Source organism: Culex quinquefasciatus, chromosome 2, assembly GCF_015732765.1.
Source record: "Culex quinquefasciatus strain JHB chromosome 2, VPISU_Cqui_1.0_pri_paternal, whole genome shotgun sequence".
Taxonomy (NCBI): Eukaryota; Metazoa; Arthropoda; class Insecta; order Diptera; family Culicidae; genus Culex; species Culex quinquefasciatus.
In genome coordinates, this window is record NC_051862.1 from 172,286,332 (window position 1) to 172,298,393 (window position 12,062).

Genomic DNA, 12,062 nt, shown 5'->3' on the forward strand with positions numbered 1-12,062 from the left:
TGAAAGCTGTTATTCATACTCAAAGTGCTGATAGGCCGATAATAGAAATAGGTTGAAAAAGAGTATAGTTCCCATACATGTTGCACACACTCTCACTTTTAATTTATCGAGACAGACTCCGTACAACCTGATCGATTTGGTGTCTTCGGCAAAGCTGTAGATATTGCTTAAAACCTTTAAGAAAACAAATATGGTCGAAAATAAGTGTTTTGTTTTACTTTTCAAATGTTGCGGTTGATATTTTTCAAAATGTTTACATTTGAAGTATCTTTTGGGAGATTAGCCAAAGACCGAACTACTACAGTTTAGTGTTTGTTGCAATAGATTGAATTTTATTTCGGATTGTCGGACCATAATACCTCCGACTCCCCTATAGAGCAACTGCAGCTCAAAATTTCTTAGAAGTGGCGTGTATTTTTGTTTCAGTGTATTTGTTTTTCAATTTCCTACAAGTTTGTCTTTGGCCACTTTTTGATACGATGCAACGGCTTCAAGATACAGTAATTTTTAAATTGCAAAATACAGTAGTTGTTCGGTAACTGGGCGTTGTTTAACTGGGCTGCTTTTTAACTGGGCGCTCGATAACTGGGCCGTAGCCCAGTTAAAAAGCAGACAAACGTCAAAAAACCAAAACAAACCAAAATGACCGAGGGGTTAATGGATGCAATTATCATATTCAATAAATAAAAAACTTTTTTTCAAACTTTTGTTTAATTTCAAGTTACAACTAAAGAAATATGAAAAGTAAGCATTGTAAATAAATTTGAGTAACTTTTATTTTTATATTTCATCTGGAAAATATTATGCATCGGTGGTCCCCTCGTTATTTTTTGTTCAGCCCAGTTAACGAGCAACATTCGGTGACTGGGCTACGTTCTCAGCCCAGTTACCGAACAACTACTGTACAAAAAAAAAAAATAACTTACGCCTTTCTCAAATGTTATTTTCAAATACAATTGACTCCATATACTCAAATACACAAATGGTTTATAAAGGCCTAGGATAACATGTCTAAAAAGTTTCAGTGAATTCGGAGAGGGTCGGGTACAAAAGTACCAGAAAAAATCCTGATTTGAGTTGAAATTGCTCTATACGTAATCTACTACGATCAGATCTTCGTCGTCTTCAATTTTACTCCGCCTCGACGTGTAACGATAGTGTACCGATTTCTGGACGCAGCAGTCGAAGACACCAAATTGATTAGAAAATCCGTTCCTCAGATACATTTTTTTTTTTTGTGATTTGTTTTAAAAGCCTTTTTTATGGAAAGTTGCCAAAATTGCAAATCAATAAAATTGCTCATTCTTGAGAGAATTGCTAATGTGTCAACATTTCTAGCATCAACATTCTCTTGAAAATTGGTTTTCTCCTCATGAAATTTTTGGCTGATCTTATCTTATGATTTTCCCTTACCCTCTTAGAAAAGTGGTGCATCAACGTCTTGCAATTCTCCTATTTTTCCTATCGGCAGTGGACGGCTGTCATGGTGTGTTGAGAATTTGGTTCAGGTAGTATTAGTTCTACTCCCAATTAGCAATTCTTGGGCAGCTTGGACATGGATAATTATAGCATAAATATGACGAAAAAAAAATCTAAAATCGCCGTCTCCAAGCGAAGCGAAGCAAATATAAATTTCGACAAGTGAGCTCAACGGTGACAAAATAGTTCTCAAAATGCTCCCTCTCTTTGTTCAATAAACGGTTGTTTTTGCGTAACATTTTCCAATTCTGTAAATATATGGATAGCTTTAGATAGCGTGGGAATAAAAAATCTCGAATATACGTTCAAAATAATTTTAAAATAGAATTTGTTATGCCCACGATATCCCGAGCTACGTTATGATTTGTTGTTGTTTATCTGTTTTTATTTAATTGCAGCGTAGTTATTAAATTTGTGATAAATGTATTTTTTATAATCATCGGTAGTGTGCAGCAGCATAGACATAACCCTCCGGAGTTTAAAAAAAATAGGAATATAAAAAAAGTAATAGAAAAAAAACCCAAACTAAAACCAAGCATTACTAATAAAATGATGAAAATAATCAAATCTTTTGCTAAATCAACACTCTTGCTACTATTCTCGTCGAAGTAAAGGGCGAACCAAAAGACAGATTCACATCACACGAGAACGAACAAGTTGGCAGGAAACAGAGATAAAAGTTGCGCAATGGTGATATTATAATCCAACGTTTAATAAACTGAGAGAAGTAAAAAAAAAAAAAAAATCAAACATTCTATCACTTTTATTAAACTAGTCGTAGTCGCGTACGCGGAAGAAATAAAAGTAGGAAGCGTAATTTGCAGGTATAGTTAGACTAAAAACAAAAACCCCGTAGCCACGATAAGAGGGTACGTTATTCTGCTTAGTTTTGCGAAGGCCTCTATAGTTGGCAGGTGTGCAAATCTCGAAATGTTTGTGTCGCGTTTTTTTTTTTCAAAACTGAGCGAGCGTGTAGATTCCTGATGGAATCATCGGTGGCAGTCTGGCCGAGTAGACAAGTAAGTGGTAGTGAATTTATTTGCCTCATTTTGGCAGTTCTATGTTGTAGACAGCGGTGTTGAAAGAGAGGATAATCAATCAGTTTTTAGAATGCTCGAGTAATAAAAAATCGTTCTATGAATTAATACATAATTCAGTTTTATTATTTCGAAACAAATTATCACAGCTTTGATGGAGTGTTCTTTCCTAAAAATAAAGTGAAACAAATTAATCGAATCCTTTTTATTTCTACATTTACTAAAACATTCCTGAAAACCACAACGACTAATAAAATGTTTTTTTTTTTCGGTCAACACTTTTTTTTACCCTAAATTCCTTCGAGCAGCTTTTTTTGTTTTGTTGTTCGTTGCAAACTTTTACGTCCCTTTTCCCCGAAAGCTTTTAATTAAACCGTGTGATGCAAGGTACAATGTGTGTGTGTGTTTGTGTATGCTGTGTGAATGATTTTTTCATTTTTCATTATTAAAAAGGTCGAACGAGTTTTCCTTCCCATCTATTACGTGGAATTTGGGTAGAAAGCCCCGGCGAAAAGGTGAATGTTTGTCTGTTTTTTTTTTCTTCTTCTATTACTCTCTATCAATTAAGGTATGCACAGCTTGAGGTGGAGTTCTGCCGTTCGTAACAGAGCGCAAGGTTTGGCACGTGGTTTAAAGCTCTGTTGTTGTTTTGTTTATTTCTGTTATGTTTTTTTTTGTTTCTCTCTGTTGGTCACCACACAGCACTGTTTGTACAACAATTTCTAACACAGATGGAATGAATGTTTCACCGGACTTGCCGATGGCGCTGACCGTTCCCGGTGTTGCTACAAAAAGGAAGGAGTGGGTGGGAAAAATGGTTGTGTGACACATAACAGTTATTGCTCTTGAAACAACAATTCTTGGAAAACCTGCTTGGGAGAAGCGCAATCTGCTGGATAGTGTGCGTTCAGCCAAAATCATTGAACGAACTTGAAAGAATGCTTTTGATGAAAAAAAGTATCAAATAATGCTTTAGACATAAACACAGTTAAACATATTTAGGCCTATTTAAAAGGTCAGCCTTGGTCCTAAAATTTTAAAATTATTTTTAATACGAAAGAATGGAAATTATGCAACAGCGACGAACCACCCTAATTCCCCATACAAACTTTGGAGAAAAGCAATTCGGTCCTTTCTAAATATTTTTGAAAAATTCAAATTGCACGTTTTTCTTGAGACCCCAAACTTTCCATACCCAAACTTTTTGTAAGTCAGTCTAGTTAGTAGTTTATGGTCACCAACTTAACCGTAAAACCAAATAACAATTTTAATTAACGGTGAGAACAGGGAAAATCATTTTTGCTTGCGAATTTTCTCCAACCGCGAAAGAGAGAGGAGGCGAAACTCGCCAAAGAAAATTGCTCAAAACGAGGTTTTCAAAAAACTTCTCAATTTTAATGGACATTTATGTACAGTCCGCTGAATCAATTTAAAATGCGTTTCTCTGCGTTCAGAATAATTATTTGAGTATATTTGTGGTTTATTCAAAAATATTATATTATTTTTGGCCTCTTCCTTGACCTAGGCCAGAGTCCATAGACAAAAACATTTTCAAATATTTGTAGCGGCCTATTCAAATAAAATCTGAAATTTAAAGGATATCAATAATAAATATAAACATTTCTGACTTCTTAAAATTTAATTTATATTTTTAACTCTTAGATTAAAAAAAAATGTTTTTTTTAAATCGAAATATTTTTTTTGAAAACCACCCGTTCCCAACAAACGTTGGAGCCCATGATCACATGACATGATAAATATGATTTTAAACGCAGGAAAATGCGAAACCATATTGTTTCTAGTTGATTTGACTTCTGTTTCCAATAGAATTGCCCTTTGAATAAAAATGTCATCCTGATTTTTCGAAAGAAACTTTTTAAAAATGTTTGCAATCGTCTAATTTTTTTGAGAAACGTATTTTTTTAAATTTAATTGATAAATTTTATAGTAAAAAAAATAATTTAAATTGACAACATTATATTTTTAAAGAAATTTTAGAAAATCTATTTATTTTCGAAGTCCAAACTCGATTTGCCGAAGGCCTAATCAAAACATCGGATTTTAATTGTTGAGCTTAAGTATGACCCTATAGAGTTTTTAAATCCAATATGGCGACAAATATGGCGTAAACAAAACATCGGAAAAAGGCATTTTGTTATTTTATAGGCAATCAACTATTAAAATTTAACTAAAACAGGGTCGCAGAACTCCAATTTGATTTTTAAAACGAGAAAATAAAAAAATAAAACAATTTTGATTCGAAGTCCTATACAAAACATCGGATAGTCAAACTACGGATAATCGAGTCTGGACTGTATTTGTTTTATTTTATTTCAAAAGTAGTTGTTTGAAATATAAACTTAATAAAACCATAAAAATTAGTTTGTCCATATAATTTTCCATACAAATTTGGCAGCTATCCATACAAAAATAATATATGAAAATTCAAAAATTTGTATCTTTTGAAGGATTTTTTTATCGATTTGGTGTCTTCGGCAAAGTTGTAGGTTTGGATAAGGATTACACTGAAAAAGAATGATACACATTAAAAATAATATGGTAATTTTTAATCTCATTTTTTGTCACTGTAACTTAATATGCAAAAAAAAACTATTTTTAATTTTTTAAACTATTTTTAATTTTCTGATATGTTTTATGTCCCCATCAACTTTTCAGAAATTTTCAAAATGGGCACAAAATCTTTGACCGAGTTATAGATTTTTGAATCAATACTGATTTTTCCAAAAATCGAAATGTTGGTGGCACACATTTTTCAACTTCATTTTTCGATGTAAAATCGAATTTGCAATCAAAATGTATTTCAGTGAAATTTTGATAAAGTGCATCGTTTTCATGTTATAGCCATTGTTAGGTAAGTTTTTCAAAAATAGTCGTAGTTATTTATTTTTTTAAAATAGGGCCCATGTCTGCTCACTTTAAAAAAATATTTTGAAAGGCTGAGAAAATTCTCAATATTTTGCTCATATAAACTTATAAACCCTTAGTTGCTGAGATATTGCCATGCCATGCCATGCCAAAGATTTAAAAACAAAAAAAAAAAAGGTTTCTAAGTCTCACCCAATCCATCCCACCATTTACTAATGTCGATATCTCAGCAACTAATCGTCCGATTTTGAATGTTAAAATATGAAACATTCGTAAAATTTTCCGATCTTTTCGAAAACAATAATTTTGAAATTCTAGATGTAAGACTATCATTTCAAAAGGGCATAATATTGAATGTTTGGCCCATCCTTATCAAAATTTCTGCCAATTTTTTTATGGAAAATTATGGAAAAACTAATGTTTCAAAATGGCTTCTTTGGGCATACCGAAGGCACCAAAAAAGTTTCAGATGGATTAAAAAAAAAACAATCCAATGACCGAAATCTCAAAAAATTGTTTTTAAGCATTTTGACAGCTGGAAATATTTTGTATATTCTCAGGCTCTATACAACTTTTTCACAAAACTCGAAGTGTAAACCAATAGTCGATCCTCCCAGCTCAAATCTAGAAACCTCTGTTTTGTGAAATAGTTACTTAATGCCTGCAAATTTGTAAAATAGTTTCAGGTGTCAAAATGGTTATCCGCTCTTTTCAAATATTGCTCCAGATATAAAGCTTGACAAAGACAAACAAAAAACTTTTTTTTTGTGTTTAGATTTCCCGAAGTTGAATTTTTCCAAGGTCTTCGGATAATCGAGTCTGAATTGCATTTTATTTTCATTCAATTAAAAAATGACGCTTTATTTAAATTACTTATTTTTCCTGTCACGAACGACGGAACGGCCTACTTTTTCCCATAAAAATAACAGAATCGAAAAGAGTTAATTTCTATAAAAGAGATGAGCATGAGCATGAGCATGAGCATGAGAGATCACCCATGGTTGCCCCTCCGTTGCTGAACAGAACCGTAATATCCTTTCAGGACTACTGATTATAGGCTTCGACGATCTAGTGGTGTTTCCCTTATCAACAGCATGTATGAATGCGCTGAAAAGATAAAACACCATGATTGCTAAAGCTAGATCAGTTGCGAATAGGTAACAGTCATTGGCCACCAACGGCGCCCGCCATGTCAGTTTGTAGACCTCGATTTTAAGGGACGGGAATGTTAGTTAGCGCAGGTTGCTACTAGGGCAGCTGATTTACTCTGTGCTTACACCCCACGAGCGCCAGGAACCTGAAAACTTGTTAGTAGGATAGGGTGTTTGGTCAGGATTCATCATAGAAGATGATGATGCGACCCAAAATCATAGTGTTTGTTGAACGGTATTTTGTATTATTCTCAAGGCAAGCAATCGGAGGCTGCGGATGAGACATTTCCCGTTTATCTGTTGTTAAATTTTAAATGAAATGGTCTAGTCTTAGACAGCCGGCTGTGGAAAGATAGAACCAAAATCATTTGTAATTAAAGCTGAAGGGTTAAACAGTGTAATTTTTAACTTGAGATGATTTCACGAGTTTTGAATGATTGATGTTTAGTGAGGTACTGATTAACTTTGCGAACGACGAGTTACGATGTATCGAGATGAAATGGTATAATATTAATTTCTATAAAAGAGATGAAAAGTAATACTTTTAAGCACCGAAATGGGCGCTAAAAAACATGTACGACTTTTGCTGAAAAAATCTTATTTGGATATACAGTATTTGTTCGGTAACTGGGCTGAGAACGTAGCCCAGTTACCGAATGCTGCTCGTTAACTGAGCTGAACAAAAAGTAACGAGGGGACCACCGATACATAACATTTTCCAGATGAAATTAAAAAATAATTGTTACTCAAATTTATTTACAATGCTTACTTTTCATGTTTCTTTAATTGTGACTTGAAATTAAATAAAAGTTTTTTTTTATTTATTGAACATGATCTTTGCATCCATTAACCCCTCGGTCATTTCGGTTTGTTTTGGTTTTTGACGTTTGTCTGCTTTTTAACTGGGCTACAGCCCAGTTATCGGGCGCCCAGTTAAAAAGCAGCCCAGTTAAACAACGCCCAGTTACCGAACAACTACTGTAGAAATATTTGAAAATGTATGGTTTTGTACCGGGGGATGGCAACCCTATTCCGACCAAAGCAAACTGACAACAGTTGACATTAGCACGGTTGTCAAACGAGAGCCCACAACAAAAGCACTTGCTGACAAATGGTAGCCCATAACAAACCATTGTTTGGGTTTATGATTTTCAAATTTCCCGCAATTCAAACGATAAATACCTAAAAAAACACGTTAATTGTGTTGCTGATGGCAAATTCTATCATATCCTTGGAGATTCCATCCCAATATTGGCTGAAAATTCATACCGAAAACAGTGATTTTTCTGTTTACCTTTTTTTTGCTTTTTTTCTTTTGGTGCACCCGTACACTGTGAATCGACATTACAAATTTTTCACTTTGGTTTTACACATTTGCATGGAACTTTTGAGTTTAACCAGGATGACATACTTCGTGTTACCAAAGTAATATGAATAATACTGATTCTCAGTGTCTGTTATCTGAACTTCCAAGATGGCGGCTTCTTCGCTACCCCCTGTTTTGTACTAAACGCAAAGTGTCTTCATGAAACAAAAAAATGTTTGATTTGATTCTAAATTATTTGCCAAAAATCTTACAATCTTCCAATGGAATTGGTCATCTGGATTATTATGCTTAGCACAAGAGAATTCAAAGGCATTGCAATAACAAAAAAAAAACCTCACAAGATATTTCAATATCACAAAGGACAACGGCAATCAAACTAATGTTTATGGGCTGTTGTTACAACACTATCAGTACCTCAGCAGGTGTTCCCTTCCGATGGAGACGGATGGCGTGACAACAAGATGTACTTGTAAGAGGTGTGTAAGTGCACTGCTACTGCAAGCTAGTTCCGGCAGGCTGTTGTTCCCATTTCCCCTCCCACCACCCCACGGCCGTTTCATTTCCGGTGAATTTCGGCAATTTCCACGTCACAGATGGAGGACTTTTTGCGATTGTTGCGGCCCACTGCCCGGGCGGAAATCTGCTGCGAGCTGCGTACCACCGTCAGGTACACCGGCCGGTACAGCGGGGCCAGGTCGCGGTGCTCGTTGTCGCTGACGTTGCAGCCGTCGTACACCTCGCCCAGCAGGAACTCCGGCCCGATGTAGATGCCACCCTCCACGTGGTCGACGGCGGGTTCTTTGGGAAGAAGAGTAGGAAGAAAGAAATGAGATGAAACAATTATGGTTTATGAAATTTATTTTGTCAACTGTTTTTATTTTGAATTTCTAAATTGGGTTTATTTTTGCTGGTCATATGAGTTCTAAAAATCACCATCATCACCCATGTCACCGAAATGAACATCGGACACCACCGCCGTTGCTGGGCAGTTCCACGAAATATGTGAAATTTCGTTCAAATACCACAATGTAAACCACATTTACGGAGAAACAGGTCGGTGCAAATCTCGGGTGCCGGTTAGTCGACAGCAAGAGTAGCTTAGGGTGACAGGAGAAAAAGCACTTGACTAAACAACGATAAATTGAGGAGCATTGGTCAAATAACACCAAGAACTGCTTTATTTCCAGCAAATACTTTTCCAGTGTGGAATTCAGATTTCATGATTGTAGATTCTGCAAAAGTAGACTTTTCCCAAAATTTTAGTTTTTGCCGTCCTTGTATGTGCATGTGGTTTTCCTAAGGATTGCTACGGGTCCGTGATTACTACCGAGAAAAGCCATCCACTGCCCGGGGACGGAAGGCACGTGAGTTGGATTGCTGACTTCTCGTGGGTTTGACATTCTCTACATGTTGGAGCGCTCTCGCCATGTCGTGTGATTTTGGAGTTTTGTTTGTTTGCCAATTTGGAGGCTAAACATTTGCAATTCGTGGTACGTGATGAGTTTTTGTTAGGGGGGTTGGGGGGAACAATTTCCGCGGAACGCTTTGTATAATTTCGTGTTTTATTTACACTTGGCACCTTATCGCCAGCATGTGTGTTTAGTCAGCTAAAATACTTACCGTATCCTATGCGCGGTTGAAGATTACTGTTCGGTATTCGGAACGGGACGGTGCCAATTGTGATGGGGAAGTTGATGTGCAAATCGTCTCCGGATTTCTCAAATTCCAAGTATGCCTGTGGAGAAAAAATCAACAATACAATGCGCCTCCATCAAAAGTCACATTTTTCAAAGGAGTCGCATGGTTCGCCAAGCAAACCCCCAATTACCCACCGTAAGCGTGTAGTAAATCTGCACCAACCGACTGACGCCCATCAACGTCGTGGGCACCGTCGGGATGCGTAGGCTGGCGCAGGTGTCCTGGTGGTCCCGGGGCGGCACCGGATCGCCCTTGGACTCCAGCACCAGATGTTGGACCTCTTTCGTCACGCCGAGAACGCCCCGCTCGACGAAGAATTCACAGAATTGCACCAGCCGGACACGCAGCTTGACTGTCTCCTCGCCCTGGTTGTCCACGACGTACTTGAGTTTGAGCGTTTCGCCGCAGCAGAAGGCCGTCCGGTCCAGGGAGCAACTGTGAAATTGAATTCGAATTGGAACGCATTGGTCGTGTTGATTGGGAAATAGCTCATTTTGGGAAGTTAGAAGTAACTACGGCCTCTATTGCATTCGGTTCAAATGTGTAAGGGAAACGTTAATTTTTGCCTTCCTTACCTTACTGAGGAAATGCAATAAAATCACTCGATAAATGAACTTCGTAATTGGACCTCCTAGAACCCACCATCACTTATACACATTGCACAGTGGGCGAAATGGAACCCAAAATCGGACTTAATTGAACGCGGCTGGTTCCCTGTTATGAATAATAGTGTTTCTTATGTAAAAAAATCCGGGGAATCGATTGGTGATGGTTTCATCCACCGCACGAAACGGCAAATGGTCCATTTTGCCCCAATTCCCCATTTTTTAACATTTTTTCTTGAAAATCGGTCTGTATTTAGAGCGGAGGCTTTATGCGGCCTTCCAAAATGCACTTAACTTATGTGAAAATGTCCCAGGAATCCAGTAAAAATAACCACTTGCACCGCAAAAATCATCTAGGGTCCATTTAACCCCAATTCCGCTATAAAAGCATTTTTGGCCGTTTTCAAATGTTAGGTCAGATTTTAAAAATCTGAAAATATTTTTATCGTAAAGATCAGACAATTTTACATAAGAATGACGATTTGCACTTGAAAGTTTGACACATTTATGTTGATCAAAATAAAAATTATGTAAAAGGCAGTTTATGCTGCGTTTGAGAAAATTGGCCCAAAACTAATTCTTCAATCTTTTATTTAGTTTAATTTCTATATCAACATAAATGTGTCAAACTATCAAGTGCAAATCGTCATTCTTATGTAAAATTGTCTGATCTTTACGATAAAAATATTTTCAGATTTTTAAAATCTGACCTAACATTTGAAAACGGCCAAAAATGCTTTTATAGTGGAATTGGGGTTAAATGGACCCTAGATGATTTTTGCGGTGCAAGTGGTTATTTTTACTGGATTTCTGGGATATTTTCACATAAGTTAAGTGCATTTTGGAAGGCCGCATAAAGCCTCCGCTCTAAATACAGACCGATTTTCAAGAAAAAATGTTAAAAAATGGGGAATTGGGGCAAAATGGACCCTTTGCCGTTTCGTGCGGTGGATGAAACCATCACCAATCGATTCCCCGGATTTTTTTACATAAGAAACACTATTGTTCATAACAGGGAACCAGCCGCGTTCAATTAAGTCCGATTTTGGGTTCCATTTCGCCCACTGTGCATTGGCGGTACCAGACTCTGACAGAAGGGAGGGGGCGGGGGGGGGGGGGTGGTTTAGGCATCCGCCTGAGAATTTCTTTGATTATATTTGTGAATGGCCCCCGGACAAATTCAGAAAAAATGAAGCTTAAAACATCGAAGATATGGTAACCCTATCAAGATCAAGATATGAACACTTAAGTGCTTTTTGAAGGCCTGATCTCAGATACATGTATTTCGATAAAAATTATGGCCGAGTCTATGCACCATTTTGTGCAGCTCACAATGCCTCACTTTTTATTTTATTTTCACAGATCCCCAAAATTCAATTTCTATCCTGCTCCATAAAAACCAAAAAAAAAAAAAACTCCGTGCATTGTTGTCACTTTTCATATGAAACAAGTTTCAATCTTGTCGTGCTATCTTGACACAGTCTGAAAATTGATGTCAGTGCGAGAATTGGCCAAAGGGATTTCAAGTCAAAACGCGTTTGACACAAGTACGAGCTCGAAAAGTACAATTGCAAGTACATTTGTAATTATAACTCGGGACTCCAGCAACACAATTCAACCAAACTTCAGGAAAATGAACAAAATGGTCAAAAAAACAAAACGTGACAAAAACTTTTAAAAATATTTGTACCAGCCTAAGTTACCAAAAAAACGCGAAATTGTAAAATGAAAAATGGGGTCAGTTATTAAAGATTCGAAAAGTACACCCTAGTAACATTTTACGTTTTGAGTAGGCCATAATGATAGTTTATGCAACAAGTTGCAAAAATAAGATTTTTTCAGCACGAGTCTTACATTTATCCAACGAGGTTTACCGAGT

At 36.6% G+C, this 12,062-nt stretch overlaps 1 protein-coding gene across 7 annotated transcripts in view; it reads right to left on the minus strand.

Moving 5' to 3' along the window:
* Positions 1–7,926: 7,926 nt before the first annotated feature.
* Positions 7,927–12,062, minus strand: part of LOC6037543 (arrestin domain-containing protein 3) — a 68,859-nt gene continuing 64,723 nt past the window's right edge. For 6 of the 7 annotated variants that reach the window (XM_038255449.1, XM_038255450.1, XM_038255451.1 and 3 more), the window contains exons 7-9: positions 9,713–10,013; positions 9,501–9,615; positions 8,437–8,678 (exon numbers count right to left, since the gene is read on the minus strand). In XM_038255449.1, coding sequence (XP_038111377.1) covers positions 8,437–8,678; positions 9,501–9,615; positions 9,713–10,013 — 658 coding nt within the window. Of the gene's footprint in view, positions 8,679–9,500; positions 9,616–9,712; positions 10,014–12,062 lie in introns of all 7 variants that reach the window. The other variant, XM_038255455.1, reaches the window with a different exon arrangement.